The sequence below is a fragment of the Oratosquilla oratoria genome, chromosome 8, assembly GCF_046742065.1.
Source record: "Oratosquilla oratoria isolate Oo_2021 chromosome 8, ASM4674206v1, whole genome shotgun sequence".
Lineage (NCBI taxonomy): Eukaryota > Metazoa > Arthropoda > Malacostraca > Stomatopoda > Squillidae > Oratosquilla > Oratosquilla oratoria.
The window spans coordinates 15,805,128-15,821,478 of NC_134784.1; the positions used below are offsets into that span (position 1 = coordinate 15,805,128).

Below are 16,351 nucleotides of genomic sequence, written 5' to 3' on the forward strand. Positions count from 1 at the left end.
ATAACCATTTCATATAGTTTTCATATATGTCTACATTTGATAAAGAAACACATAATCTCACGTACCTGAATTACAGAGCAGACAAATCCATTAGTAAAGAAATAAACGTGTACAGAAGGTCCACTGGATTGATGTTGAATGTTGTGATGGTATTCCGTGCTTTCATAACGATTCAAATGTTGAGCACATTTCAAATGTAAATGTATTTCATCTCATAAACACCGTTGTGACCAAAATAATTCTAATTTGGCGGGTTTTTGACTGATGCATTATGGGTTGCCAGAAGCCCCTGCCAGAAGACGCGGGAGAATGGACCAATCGCGAGCTCCGATGGCTTGGCCGGTGTGTGGGGGAGACTCCGAGACTGTGAATCTAAACGCTTGACAGTCCATCGGGTGGTACGTACGGAGGGAAGCACAGTATTTTTCATCTTTTCATCAAATCCTACACGTAAGTGTCGAGATACCCAAGTTAATAGACGTAAGAGGGAATGATTTTGTACTTGTTTAGATTAAGTGACGAAGGAGATATAGTATAGAAGTGATGTAGACTGATTTCATGAATGAAGGTATATAATCTCTGGTAGTAATTTTAGCCGGGCAAGTGAGGGAAGACATTGCATCATTGAGACAACTGGGTCATAATTCTTATCTGTTATCTTGCCAATCCACCCCATTTCTCTGCTAAGCACTTTGCATGCTAAGTTGATATGACGTGGTAAATGGCGGTACTTTAAGTAAAAGGCGGGCGTGTATTTGGGGGTGGTCGACGCTTCTGTTATTTCATTCATGATAACAATTATGACATCGTTGTCTGGCAGCCTAAATTTGATGTGATTGTCCTTGACTGAAGAAAAAGACAACAGTTTCTCACCATACATATAGTTTTATTGAAGCTCGTTACTTTTAGAGTACTATTGGTTACCTCCGTCGTGTAAATTTAAAGACAGGTACATGTATCGCCATGAAACTGATGTATGATAAAGTTGGTAACTGATAACCACGTTACCAGGATTGAAATGGAAGGTTGACGAACGCTAAGGTGTTCTTGGCAATACTCGAAGTGAGGTGTGGAATCCGGAGAGGTGTGGCCTAAGGACAGGCTTCAGTGAGGGAAGGGGTAAGGGTTCAGGTAGCGTAGGTGGGAAAAGAATTGAAGGATCTCCGTATTATCGGGAAAAGGATTAAGGATTACCTTTTACAAGGTGCTGGTTCCTATGTCATTCTATTGTTATGAAGTTTATAGTGCTTTTCCATGTACATTTTTGTTTGGACATTTCCCCTTGGCCAGTACCCATATAAGGGGAAAGTTTCTTATTGTGTATGGGTTTTTTCATCAACAGAAGGTCTCATAGCCATAGCCAGGTAATCATGGCTGGGGGTAAATTTTAAGTCATGCAAATGTCATTCCCTGGTAATTATAAGTGAATATTGATCAAGCTTATAGTTTCAGGTAACAGTTGAGATTAAATTTACAGATTTTCTGGTGACTAGTTCTTTTTAGTTAATGACTGGTAAGATTACATAAGGACACCTGCAGGGTAAACCCAGAATAATAAATTGGCTGATGAATTATAAATAAAAACTTCCCAGTGATATGAAAAGTATGTTGAAATACTTTGTAAATTCCAGAATTGCCCAAACATTAACTCGCCTGGTTAGTTAATGTTTGGGCAATTCTGGAATTTACAAAGTATTTCAACATGATACTCAACATGAAAATTGTCCCATATCTCCGAACCTAATATAACCTAAACCCAAATGTAACCAATCCTTAGAAAAAATTGATCTTTCAAATACAAAAAAGAAAAGATAAAAAATTGCATTATAATAGAATAGAACACCTTTTGAATGCAGTATTGCCCCCAAGTATGGTAGTGGAATAGGGAATGTTAGTACTAGTATAGAAAGTAAGAACTATGGAAGGTTAGGAACTAGAAGATAGCTGACCTATGAAAGTTGTGAAAGATGGAAAGGGAATTTTTGGATCTTGGATGGCCTTCTATTGCAATGAAATGCGGATTTAGACCTTATCAGCATCCAAGGCAGCAGTACAGGGAACTATGAAAAACCCTGATAAATTAGTTTACTGAACCAAGAAAAGTGTAAAGATTTATACTAATATGTAGGATACCCAAGATAAAGGTAAGAAGATACTACTCTGAACTGCCAGGACACTTCAAGTAATGTCACTTTCATCAGACAAGTATGCACTGAATTGTTCCCACTACTTTAATATGGTTAATTGTGCAAATTATGGTCAAAATAATAGTAAACTTTCAGGAACAAGAAATCCTTTGACATTGCAACTAGATTCAAGAAAGATCAATGTATGAATGTAGAATCGTGTACATGGTAGCATTGCCATCCCAACATCCCTGCCCTATTACTCTTTGAAGAGAATCCACAAATGTCACAGGAGCTCCCTGCATGACTTTTCTTCAACCCACCACACCGTCTTGCTACAAATGCATCCAGTCATACCCAGTGTGTCTTGTCTTTTCAAGACAGTCTCCCAAGCCTAATTTATACAGAAAATAGCCATATCTGAATCCTCAAAAATGCCAGGTAAATCTCGTTTTTAAACTCCCAGTGCATTTTGCACCTTGCCCTCCCTAATTATTGTAGTTTTCTACCTTCAAGCAAGAAGACTGAGTGGAAGTGCACCTCAGTCTGGCACCAACCCCATGCTCCACATGCACAAAAACTCTCCTTTGGTTCATAGAACTCAGGTGCCCACTGGCTGAATTGGAATCGAGGAATACTGATCAACCTCAAATTCAACTCAAAACTGTTTCTGCCCATTCACTCTTCAAACCCCTACATCTGGGGGTGGGGGGTTTGATAAAAACTATGGTAGGTTATGGCAGAGGGACCCCCACAAAGGTATACAATGTTTGAGTGGCAGTCTTCCTCCACCTTGTACACATGCTGCTACCTGATATATATTGCAGAAACCACAGGGAAAATAAAGTCTGAATACTAAACGTATTCATCTATTACGACATCCTCAGTACTCTGAGGATGTAATAGACAAAAACGTTTAGTATTCCAACTTTATTTTCCCCGTGGTTTCTGCAATATTATTTAGTCATGCATTATTATATATATATATATATATATATATATATATATATATATATATATATATATATATATATATATATATATATATATATATATATATATATATATATATATATATATATATATATATAAAATAAATAAATATAGATAAATACGTGTAAATATATAAAATGGAAGCATGCCTAATAGAAACAGGTCTCAGAATTCAGAATCCAGTCATGGAAATGGAGGATGGTATTAGTATGGCTTATCAACTAAAAGAAGAATTGTCTAACATATTTCTGCAGATCCAATAAATTATAATTGCACCTTAAGATGTAATTTTTTTTCCATGTACCTTGTGCTGGCAAACGAATTTTGTCAAGGGCTATATTAAAATGGGAAATGACCTCAATATTTGCCCTAAATTGCCAATCCCCCCCCCCTTTCCTACTCGATTTGAACACCAGACAATCCACATTATGGAGACACCAACACAAGGTAAACAACCTCCATACTTAAAACTTGTTCCCTGTCGCTAATATTCAACCTTTGCATGCACCTTTGATCTATCTTTACAAGTCTTCTGCAATGTGATTGTATATCATGTGCATGATTGCCATATATTAGTACCATTATTGCTACAGGTTTGGCTAGTTTGTTTACTATTACGCTAACAAGGATATAATGTATTATGAACAGGAGAGCTATATCCAAGGTGAATGAAAACAAGTTGTGAGCCATGAATGGCAGACCTCGTATAGTTTCATTGACATCAGTAACTATCTGGTACTTATGGGACGGATGTAGAGGAAAAAGTAATTGAGTCATGGGAGGGGGTGAATGTGTTTTTAAGTTCCTTGAAACGTTTATGTAACAATTTCTTGCATTATGTTGGTCAATTGTGATTGTGTGGGGATGAAGACATAGGAGGGCAGAAGACATGATTACATTGCACAAAACCAGGCTAGATCATTTTAGAATGTACATCAGCTGTATGATGACATGGCATGAAATAGATGGGGAAGATTAATTATGAACATAGAAAATTAAGTTTCTGTAGGAGAGGGATGGTAAGGTTACATATAATTGTGTAATTGAGCCATGATCAACTGCTATTGCCACCTGGATAATAGCTCGTAGTACATCTGTGGGTGATGCTCTAACCTTGGGCTTGTGTGTGTACACATGCGCGCACACATTAAAGCCTTCCATTAAATATGGGAGGGCTTTAATAGGTCATGGAAGTAAGTAAAGCACATGTTGAAAGGATGTAAAGAAATAGTTGTCCATAAAGATGTGTAAATGTGGAATAGCTTAGGTGATGGAGCCCAAGCTCAAAAAATACATTAATTAAAATCTAAATGTGATGATAGGAAATCAGATTAACCTCTTCAATAAAAGTCAAATTCTCGCGGGCAGCGTCAGCTGCATGGTGTACGATGATTCAATAATGCATCACAATACTTGTTATAAAATACAAAGTTACAGCTGTATTACTCATTCTCTTTCACTCTAAATATTAATAACCACAAACTATGATCAAGCCAGTTCACAAAATACAGGGGTCACTCGGCTACAACTACAAAATATATTCAAGACCCCAATGCTTCATATACCCATTTGTGCCTCATGACTCCTACATAGGAGTCAGTGTGGAAGGGGTTAAGTTTGAACTATACATGAATTCGAGTCTAGGTATGTTAGAAAAGTAGAGAAGACACGGTACCCAACAAGCGTTGCTCCGTTCCTGTATATTACAGTTAGGTAAATATAATACACATGCACACAACTCGTGTGCAGTTGGTAGAGTTCCCAGCTGCCACTACAGCGGTTTGTGTTCGAATCCCGCCCATGGCTGAAATAATTTAGTATCACTGCACTGCGGGTTGTTACTCCAACTGTCGTGGGTGGGGAGTTGGGGGGGTGTGCATGTAAGGTCACAGCATTACCCATAGATCAGTTGTATATGAGCTTTGAGCTCTCTTCCGGGAGGGAAATGTGCATCAACCACGAGTCCAGCACATGATCCAAAACCATGGTGAATCTCTTGCATGTCCGCGCACACAAACACACACACACATTGACACAGATCTCTTGATTAAGGATGGTAGGGATTAAGTGTTCAAGGGAACAAATTAAGATCACATATCTAAAGAATGTGAAGAAAGTTTTCCATATACTCGTAGAAGCATAAGTACTTGGAATATCTTAGAAAGTGATGTAGCCCAAGCTCAAACATTACATGAATTCAAATCTAAGTATAACTGGAATTCAAGGATATAGATAGAGTAGGAACTGTACATTTATTTGAAGCTAGATATAATAAATTGGTGCATTGATGGTGACATTTTTCATCTGACTAACTTGGATTGCTGAATTAGTGATAACACTACCACTCACATGCGTGTGATTCACCACATTCTTGGATCATATGGAACCAGTGATTGACAGCTACCCTACCATATGAGTTTAGATCTTGTATAGGGCCCAAACTATGGGTAATGCACAATCTTGCACACACTAGCTCCTTGATCACCAAAGTTGGAGTGCTGGGTTGTGGTGCTGCAATGCTGAAATTTTTTCAGCGCTGGACGGGACATAAACTTGTATTGCTGAGTGATCTTTCAATATGTAGTGTACCACTGCATTGTTAATCCAAGCGTGTTTTACCTAATTGCAGTATACAGGAAATGAGCAATGTTTGCAGGGTTCTGTCTCATAATCTAATTTATCCCACCAAATTCTTGTAAAAAAAAAATTCCATCACCATCCATATAATATAGTGAAAGGCAAACTTGTTTTGTGCAGCAGCCTGTATGACCTCCACAATCCTGTTGATGTGCATTTTTACTTGTAATGTACAAGGTTGGAACTTTGCTCATGGTGTCGCATTTCTTCCTACATCTAACCTTGCTGCAAATTAGTGTTGGCTTAGGTGATATTTTCATCTTGTTCCACCAGGTGAGATATATATATATATACACACATGTATATACAAGTTTGCTTGATCTTTTATAACTTGCTCTTTCTTTTTGTACCAGTAATTCTTTTCCATCCATTTTCTTTAAACCTTTTGGTTTATATGCATCTCCTTTCTTGGCTCCTCCAGTGAAAGTTGCACCCTTTCACCCTCACTTTTTTTAAACATGCCTTTCAATATTTCCTCATATATCTTGTTAGACCAGGGATTATAGTAGTTGACTTTTTGTATTCACTTTTTCTTCTAATTTTCTTTAGGTATCTTTACCACATTACTGGTGCATATTCTAGTTGGTATGTATGATTTGTCATGTTCTCATAACTAGTAAAATGACACTCTAGTTTTCAACAGATTGTGCAGTTTTTTTGTGCAATAGGTTCTTTTGATTTTGATGCCAAGGTCCTTTTCCTCCTTTGCCAAAGTACTGACCAGTAGTTGAAACAGCAGTGTGGGTCCTTGCAATAATCTGTGGTATGGTAGATTGGGAGTTGTGGTTGACTGAAACTCATGGTTAGTGTGGGGGATTTGGCTGTCATAAAATTTATGGTCTTCACCCCAATATACTCTATCATGCTAATCTTGCATGGTTTTTCTGGTTTGTCATAATGTAATGTGGACTACATGGTGTTTGGATTAGGATGTTGAACAGGACTGTATTTGCATTCTAGTTCTATTATTAGGGTTTCTCCTTGGTACCACATATTATATAATTTGCCTTCAGATACTTTCATTGCAATTGATTTTCAGGACAAGGAATCTTGGGATGGGCAAAATCTTTTTGTCCCTACAGGTTGACAGTGGTTTCAGGAATTCAGTATCATTAGTGGGATCGGATTTAGTCATTGTAGTATTGCTGTTAAGAACTGGTTTACCACCACCTCAGTCTTTTGGACAGTCTCGTGCTGCCATTGTACTCTTTAATATTTAGTGAAGCAAAAGAACAAAATTGCAAGGGACTTTTTTAATCATCATAGGGGACAGGAAGAACATAAAAATTGCACATCCTAATGTAGATGACTTCTGATGAACCAGTTTGGAAATATTTACCTAGGTAATGAATAGTATATTTTGCACCAACCTGAAAATTTTGTCAAAAAATGTTGATTTGCAACTGGCAATATACAAGTGGAGTTATGGTAGTTACAGAAATTGTATAAAAGTAAATAAAGGAATTTAATGGAGGAAGGCAGAAGCGTTGTGTAAAAGTTAAAGAAAATGGACATTTTTTATGGTATCTTGTGTACCACCAAACACTGATGCCAAGGATTGTCATAGGAAGTCCGTTGGAAAAAAAAAGGTTGAACAAAGTAATATAATGCCAATAGCTGATTTTCAGTGCATGAAAGCTGGTTAGGAGAACTGGAAAGCGTGTTGAGTAATATGAACATTGTTGGAAAATGCAGTGACCCAATGGGTGGGAGATGTAATAAGAGAGGACTGGACTAAAACCCCCTCCCCTATATGACCATGCACCTGGTCCCCTGTACACCAGCCACCTCCCCTCTTCCCTCTGTGCCTGTGCACTTGCCCACCCCCAACATACCTGTATACCTGCCTCCTCCATCACTGCACCTGTCCCTCCCCTGCCTCCCCCATAGCTGCACCTGACCCTCTCCTACCCCCCCATGCCTGTGCACCTGACCTTCTCCTACCCCCCCATGCCTGTGCACATGACCCTCTCCTACCCCCCCATGCCTGTGCACCTGACCCTCTCCTACCCCCCATGCCTGTGCACCTGACCCTCTCCTACCCCCCATGCCTGTGCACCTGACCCTCTCCTACCCCCCCATGCCTGTGCACCTGACCCTCTCCTACCCCCCCATGCCTGTGCACCTGACCCTCTCCTTACCCCCCCATGCCTGTGCACCTGACCCTCTCCTACCCCCCCATGCCTGTGCACCTGACCCTCTCCTACCCCCCCATGCCTGTGCACCTGACCCTCTCCTACCCCCCCATGCCTGTGCACCTGACCCCTTGTCCCCCCATGCCTGTGCACCTGACCCCTTGTCCCCCCATGCCTGTGCACCTGACCACTTGTCCCCCCATGCCTGTGCACCTGACCCCCTTGTCCCCCCATGCCTGTGCACCTGACCACTTGTCCCCCCCATGCCTGTGCACCTGACCCCCTTTGTCCCATGCCTGTGCACCTGACCCCTTGTCCCCCCCATGCCTGTGCACCTGACCCCTTGTCCCCCCCATGCCTGTGCACATGACCATTTGTCCCCCCATGCCTGTGCACCTGACCCCTTGTCCCCCCCTGCCTGTGCACCTGACCCCTTGTCCCCCCTTACCTGTGCTCCTGACCCCTTGTCCCCCCTTTCCTGTGCACCTGTGCCCTTGTCCCCCCATACCTGTGCACCTGACCCCTTGTCCCCCCATACCTGTGCACCTGACCCCTTGTCCCCCCATGCCTGTGCACCTGACCCCTTGTCCCCCCATGTGTGTGCACCTGCCCCCTTGTCCCCCCATGCCTGTGCACCTGACCCCTTGTCCCCCCATGCCTGTGCACCTGACCCCTTGTCCCCCCATGCCTGTGCACCTGACCCCTTGTCCCCCCATGCCTGTGCACCTGACCCCTTGTCCCCCCATGCCTGTGCACCTGACCCCTTGTCCCCCCATGCCTGTGCACCTGACCCCTTGTCCCCCCATGCCTGTGCACCTGACCCCTTGTCCCCCCATGCCTGTGCACCTGCCCCCTTGTCCCCCCATGCCTGTGCACCTGCCCCCTCCTCCCCCATGCCTGTGCACCTGCCCCCTCCTCCCCCATGCCTGTGCACCTGCCCCCTCCTCCCCCATGCCTGTGCACCTGCCCCCTGCCCCCATGCCTGTGCACCTGCCCCCTCCCCCCATGCCTTTGCACCTGCCCCCATGCCTTTGCACCTGCCCCCTCCCCCCATGCCTTTGCATTTGCACCTGCCCCCTCCTCCCCCCATGCCTTTGCATTTGCACCTGCCCCCTCCTCCCCCATGCCTGTGCACCTGCCCCCTCCTCCCCCCATGCCTGTGCACCTGCCCCCTCCTCCCCCCATGCCTGTGCACCTGCCCCCTCCTCCCCCCATGCCTGTGCACCTGCCCCCTCCTCCCCCCATGCCTGTGCACCTGCCCCCTCCTCCCCCATGCCTGTGCACCTGCCCCCTCCTCCCCCATGCCTGTGCACCTGCCCCCTCCTCCCCCCATGCCTGTGCACCTGCCCCCTCCTCCCCCATGCCTGTGCACCTGCCCCCTCCTCCCCCATGCCTGTGCACCTGCCCCCTCCTCCCCCATGCCTGTGCACCTGCCCCCTCCTCCCCCATGCCTGTGCACCTGCCCCCTCCTCCCCCCATGCCTGTGCACCTGTCCCCTCCTCCCCCATGCCTGTGCACCTGCCCCCTCCTCCCCCCATGCATGTGCACCTGCCCCCTCCTCCCCCATGCCTGTGCACCTGCCCCCTCCTCCCCCCATGCCTGTGCACCTGCCCCCTCCTCCACCCATGCCTGTGCACCTGCCCCCTCCTCCACCCATGCCTGTGCACCTGCCCCCTCCTCCACCCATGCCTGTGCACCTGCCCCCTCCTCCACCCATGCCTGTGCACCTGCCCCCTCCTCCACCCATGCCTGTGCACCTGCCCCCTCCTCCACCCATGCCTGTGCACCTGACCCCTCCTCCACCCATGCCTGTGCACCTGACCCCTCCTCCACCCATGCCTGTGCAACGGCCCCCGCCTCCACCCATGCCTGTTCACCTGACCCCACCTTCACCCATGCCTGTGCACCTGACCCCTCCTCCACCCATGCCTGTGCACCTGACCCCTCCTCCACCCATGCCTGTGCACCTGACCCCTCCTCCACCCATGCCTGTGCACCTGACCCCTCCTCCACCCATGCCTGTGCACCTGACCCCTCCTCCACCCATGCCTGTGCACCTGACCCCTCCTCCACCCATGCCTGTGCACCTGACCCCTCCTCCACCCATGCCTGTGCACCTGACCCCTCCTCCACCCATGCCTGTGCACCTGACCCCTCCTCCACCCATGCCTGTGCACCTGACCCCTCCTCCACCCATGCCTGTGCACCTGACCCCTCCTCCACCCATGCCTGTGCACCTGACCCCTCCTCCACCCATCCCTGTGCACCTGACCCCTCCTCCACCCATGCCTGTGCACCTGACCCCTCCTCCACCCATGCCTGTGCACCTGACCCCTCCTCCACCCATGCCTGTGCACCTGACCCCTCCTCCACCCATGCCTGTGCACCTGACCCCTCCTCCACCCATGCCTGTGCACCTGACCCCTCCTCCACCCATGCCTGTGCACCTGACCCCTCCTCCCCCCATGCCCGTGCACCTGACCCCTCCTCCCTCTCCATGCCCGTGCACCTGACCCCTCCCCCCCATGCCCGTGCACCTGACCCCTCCTCCCCCTCCATGCCCGTGCACCTGACCCCTCCTCCACCCATGCCTGTGCACCTGACCCCTCCTCCACCCATGCCTGTGCACCTGACCCCTCCTCCACCCATGCCTGTGCACCTGACCCCTCCTCCACCCATGCCTGTGCACCTGACCCCTCCTCCACCCATGCCTGTGCACCTGACCCCTCCTCCACCCATGCCTGTGCACCTGACCCCTCCTCCACCCATGCCTGTGCACCTGACCCCTCCTCCACCCATGCCTGTGCACCTGACCCCTCCTCCACCCATGCCTGTGCACCTGACCCCTCCTCCACCCATGCCTGTGCACCTGACCCCTCCTCCACCCATGCCTGTGCACCTGACCCCTCCTCCACCCATGCCTGTGCACCTGACCCCTCCTCCACCCATGCCTGTGCACCTGCCCCCTCCTCCACCCATGCCTGTGCACCTGCCCCCTCCTCCACCCATGCCCGTGCACCTGCCCCCTCCTCCACCCATGCCCGTGCACCTGCCCCCTCCTCCACCCATGCCCGTGCACCTGCCCCATCCTCCCCCCCCATGCCCGTGCACCTGCCCCATCCTCCCCCCCCATGCCCGTGCACCTGCCCCATCCTCCCCCCCCATGCCCGTGCACCTGCCCCATCCTCCCCCCCCATGCCCGTGCACCTGCCCCATCCTCCCCCCCCATGCCCGTGCACCTGCCCCATCCTCCCCCCCCATGCCCGTGCACCTGCCCCATCCTCCCCCCCATGCCCGTGCACCTGCCCCATCCTCCCCCCCATTCCCGTGCACCTGCCCCATCCTCCCCCCATGCCCGTGCACCTGCCCAACCCCCCCCCCCATGCCCGTGAACCTGCCCCATCCTCCCCCCCATGCCCATGCACCTGCCCTCTCCTCCCCCCCCATGCCCGTGCACCTGCCCCATCCTCCCCCCCCTGTGCACCTGCCATCTCCCTCCATGCCTGTACACCTGCCCCCTCCATGTTTGTGCACATGCCTGTATTTGTGTATTGTCCCCTACCCTATATTGGTGCATTTGTTCTTTCTCTATTTCCATGTGTTAACATGTCACCACCACCTCCATGCCTACCCCTGTCCTAGTTGATACTTTCTTCATTCCGTACCTCGATGTTCCTCCCCATAATTATCTTCAAAATCTATAACTGTCCTTCCCTAGTCAATGCCTCTGGAGGAAATTAATTCTGCATTAGTTTTAAAATGAAAAGATGGTAATAGACGTAATGAAAAGAGTTGCCAGTGTTTCTTGTTGAGTTGAATGTTGTATTGACTAGTAAATGTTCTAGAAATTTTTTAAAGTGATATGCAGATATGTAACTAAGTACAGATCCACGCTGGCTGGCAGTGGTACTTAGGAAACCCCCCCTTCACATAGTCTGAGAGGAAAAAATACTATTCATTGTGTTAGTATAGGACTGCAGTCACAGGCTGTACTAGTAGAGGTGTGTGTGTGTGGCGGGGGGGGGGGGGGCTGTGGTTTGTGAGCACATCAAAATTTTGAGAATGTGGTATAGTTAAAGTAAGATATCCTGGACCCAGTCCTGCCCCATGGGATGCACTTTCATTTAGAGGTGAAGGTGTGGACTAGTTTTGAAGGCTGGTGACAGGGAAATTATTATTTATAATACCCATCTCACATGCACACCAATTGCAGGTACCTAACTTAAGCTCCACGTCAAAGGAGAAAAAGAAAATATATGTAAAAATAAACCAATATTTCTTATATTTCATAAGTTTTTCAATGTATCCTGCACTTGCCCTTTGATCTATGCATCTTAACCATCAGCTTAATTTGCACAATATTTGACCCTCCTCTCTCCCCCCTTCTGTCTTTCTCCTTTTTCTTTTATTTTTCTATTGTGCTTTCTCCCTCTCATAGTTTTTCTCTTTTGTATTTAAGTTTTATGGAGTCAAAATTTTGATGCCCCAGTGGCCTTATGATGGAGAAATGCACACATGCGTAGTCATCTATTTTTCAGCTCTACCCCACACACGCACACTTAATTTTCAGATCCACCCTCCCCCTCTTAAAGGATGATAAGCCTTAGCATATATCTTACCCTTTTTTCTATACAAAAAAAAGGGGCGGGGATGGTTATCTATGACATAGAATTTCTCGCCCGTTTTCCCCAGAACCAGTTCACTAATATATACTAAATATGCACCCTCCAAATCTTGCTCATCTGTTGTCAGTTAGCCCCCCACTCCATCTAGTTTATTTTTGCATGTAACATGAAAGTTCGCCTTTCCCATGTTCCTAGTTATCTACACAATTGTTTCTCCAGTCGTAATAATCTGAGATTCCACTTTCCCATTCCCTCCCCTTCTTTCCTAGGGTTTTGTCCCCACCACCACCAGAATTTTTTCTCCCTTCCAATTATCTGTGTTCTTGCAGTCTCCCAACCTTCCCCTACTTTGTACTGGTTTCTGCACTTGTTCTCCACACTTGTTCTCCATGGCTCCAGTACTCAACAGCTTCACATACCCGCTTTCTGTGCTTGTTTTCATCACTACTCCCAACCTTCCACACACACACATCCCTTGTACCATTTCCCTAAAAGAAAATAAATTTGAATATTCCTCATTATTTATTTTTCCCCTTCTCGTGTGCAGTGTACTAGTTAGTATATCACATCATTCAGCAGTAGTACTTGATATGCTGTTCTTCCTCAGCTTTACACATAAACAGATTTGTAGAGTAACAAGTGTGTGTTTGTTGCAGCGCTGTAGTGGGGTGGGGGCTAATGTAGATGTTGTGCTGCCCCTCAATCTGTGCCAGGTAGGAAGCAGGAGGAAGACAAATGGAGGGGAGGGTCTGTTCCTTGCTTTTTATACCTCACTAATGTCTTCAGTACAGGACAGTATAACCTTACCAGTCCTACCCTGCTGAAGTGTACGTGTGAAATCCTGTGTTCTCTTTGCTCCCATTGGAAATTGCATTTTCTGGCGTCGGGAGGTGTGGCAGTTTTGTATGCTTATTGTTAAAAGTTTAAACTTCCTAGAAGTATTGTAAAGAAGTTGTTTTCCGTTATTTGGTCTAATGTTGCAGACCCATTGTTTTGTCTGCCTCACCTGTAAGACCATTGCACAGGCCACAAGATGAAGAAAATCCAAATGTATGGAATTTTTTGTATTAGCATACCCTTGTGAATTTTTCTCTCCAAGAAGAAAAATTTACTTCTTGCAGATGTTGACTTTTAGATGAAATCCTAGTCTTACCGTTGCTTGTTATGTGTGCTTTTTTTAACTTGATAATAAGAGTTTGGTCAGATATTTCAGTTGGCCATGATTTGAGTTGATTCCCCAAATCATATGCTTTCATATTTGATTGCATTTGTAACTGTCAATATTGATATTCATATGTTGTTATTGTTCCAAAATTCTAATAACCCCCTTCCTTTCAAACAGAATGTCGAACGCCGATCGCAAAGCCGTGGTCAAGAATGCTGACATGTCTGAGGAGATGCAGCAGGATGCAGTGGATTGTGCAATGCAAGCAATTGAGAAATATAATATAGAAAAAGTAAGTTTTATAGATGGTCTTTTATTCTGATCTTGTATTTAACTTTTGGAATATGGGAGTTTGTAATCCTGATTCTATTAATGATGCTATTTTCTTTCTTGCAGGATATTGCAGCTTTTATCAAGAAAGAATTTGACAAGAAGTACAATCCTACCTGGCATTGCATTGTTGGGCGAAATTTTGGCAGCTATGTTACGCATGAAACCAAACATTTCATTTACTTCTATCTAGGCCAGGTGGCCATTCTTCTCTTCAAGAGTGGCTAAGGCAAGGCTTAGCTTGCCTGTAGGGGAATGGGGAGGGGGGAAGAGTTCTTCAATGTTAGCATCAGGGCAAAAGGCCAAATTTTCTTTCATTTCTTGAAGCCGTGGATCACCCTTCCCTCAACCCCACCCTGAAAGGCATTCAGGGTACAGATGGGGGCTGTGTGTTGCAGTGTTGGTGCAAGGACAGAACTACTTTATGCCTCTTTTTGTTTACTGCTAAGAATCGTTAGCAACTACTACAGGCACAATGATTTTTAGGTAACCTAGCAACACACAGCATCTCACTCCAGCTCCAGCTATGGCACCATGGGATTACATCTCTTTCCAAAGTGTATAATAGCAGCCCCATGCTGCTAATGCTGCTGATGCCACAGGTTGTTCTGCTGATAGGTTGCGAATGTGTTCAATCCACTGTGAATCTGATGTGGACCATTCCTGTGTGGTTTTATTGCGTATATATTACCACTGCACAATGTTTTCTCTCCACTCCTCACAAATACTTGACTAATATCTCTTAGTACTGCTATTTCTCCTACTTGACTAGAATGACCTGCTAATGCCATTTGAACTGCAACAGCTGCAATGGAACTTTTTGTGGAGGTAGGATTCTCACGTGGTTATGTGCAGTGTTTGGACCACCCAGTGGGTTTGGTAACCCAATAGTACGAAAATAGAAGACGTTGCTGAAGCAAAGTTCGGAAGTTGCATGAAGGGAAGGAAAGCCTGCCTGTCTTTAGCAGATCTCCAGTACTTAACCTATCATGTTACTTGCTTGTGATAGTAGATCATAGCTCAGCTGCCCATATCATTTTCAAGTGATGTTTTCCTCATGTAATTCTCTTGTGTACTAAGGAAACCACAGCTTGTTCACTGCTGTGGTATAACAAGGATCACTCAATCACTTGTTTTCCCAGCATGAAGATTACTACCATAATTGATTCAAATCTAAAGAAGGTACATGTCAAACTTTGTAATACTAAGGGGAGAATGTAAGTTGTGTGGTCCTTTTTGTATTTTAAAGCACTCCAACTTAACCATTTTATCATCATAAGAAACTGCCCAATATAATTGGGCTGCTCAAAGTCTTCATTGGTTTCCCCAGTATGATTGTGCCTACATTTTATTTGCAAAATTGCTGATTGTACAAAACCTTCATTGACTCGTGTAAGACAAAGGAGATGTCTTTATATTAAGCATTCAAATGTTTTATTTCTATAGAATTGGAACTTTTTGTTGCTGTGCTAGTTCGGAGAGTCCATTTAAAGTAAATACATTCTATTTATGTGTACCTGGTGTTTTTTTTGTGACCTATTGAGATTTTTGTATAGTATATGCTTGGAGTACTGTTGGATAAATAATGGAAACTGGATGTTGAACAAGTCAGTCATTGGAAATACAGATGTGATAGTAAAGTTTAGATTAAGACAATAAAATGGTACCTAAATTCCAATATTGGTTTGGTAGAGGCCTGCTGAATTGCATGAGGTATGTAATCATCTTTCATCATTGTCATAGGTGTAATGTACACCTCCAGGAACTAGTAATCTTTTTGTAAGTTATGTATCCTGTTTGAGACCTTGCAGCCCCTCTTCATTCTTGTGCAAGGTGGCAAGATCCAAAGTGGAATTCAGAAGCAGGCTGAAGGAAAACGAAACCAAATGCTTAATTACCACTGGTTATCCTGGGTTATTCTTGTTCAGTCGATGCCAAAAGTGAGGAATTGACTGGTTAACTAAAATCCAGCTTGGTACCCCAGATTATGTATCTGACCACATGCTGAGGGCTTCTTCCCCCTTATGAAGGGGGGTAGCCAACCAAGGCATGCACCCACCCCATGCATCATCCATAGTTTCCCCTCTGCTTGTGGACAAAGTGTCATCCCAGGTCAGAAGCAATGCAACAATACATGACATCCACACTAGGGCAGCTTCATTTACACTGACAAAAATGGATGGTATACTATGGTGGGGATGGGAGATTTTTGGAAACTTGTGCAGCAGTTGGTGTAGGCCCAGGTTAGAGCTTGACAGCAACCTACATAGTGAACAGCCCTAATCGTGGAAAAGGTATTAATATGAAAAAAAAAAAAATTGCCTTTTAAAATCTAAATGG

The 16,351-nt window shown here is 45.6% G+C and overlaps 1 protein-coding gene across 2 annotated transcripts; it reads left to right on the forward strand.

The window, feature by feature from the left end:
- Window positions 1-292: 292 nt before the first annotated feature.
- LOC143027595 (dynein light chain 2, cytoplasmic) lies at window positions 293-15,527 on the forward strand. 2 transcript variants are annotated; one of them, XM_076188933.1, is made up of 4 exons: window positions 356-450; window positions 13,173-13,229; window positions 13,859-13,973; window positions 14,078-15,527. In XM_076188933.1, the coding sequence occupies exons 2-4, from the start codon at window positions 13,201-13,203 to the stop codon at window positions 14,237-14,239; spliced, it is 306 nt and encodes a 101-aa protein (XP_076045048.1). In that variant the 5' UTR covers window positions 356-450; window positions 13,173-13,200; the 3' UTR covers window positions 14,240-15,527. The 2 variants fall into 2 exon arrangements, with proteins under 2 accessions (XP_076045049.1, XP_076045048.1); XM_076188934.1 differs by lacking the exon at window positions 13,173-13,229 and having other exon boundaries at window positions 293-450.
- The last annotated feature ends 824 nt before the right edge of the window (window positions 15,528-16,351 follow it).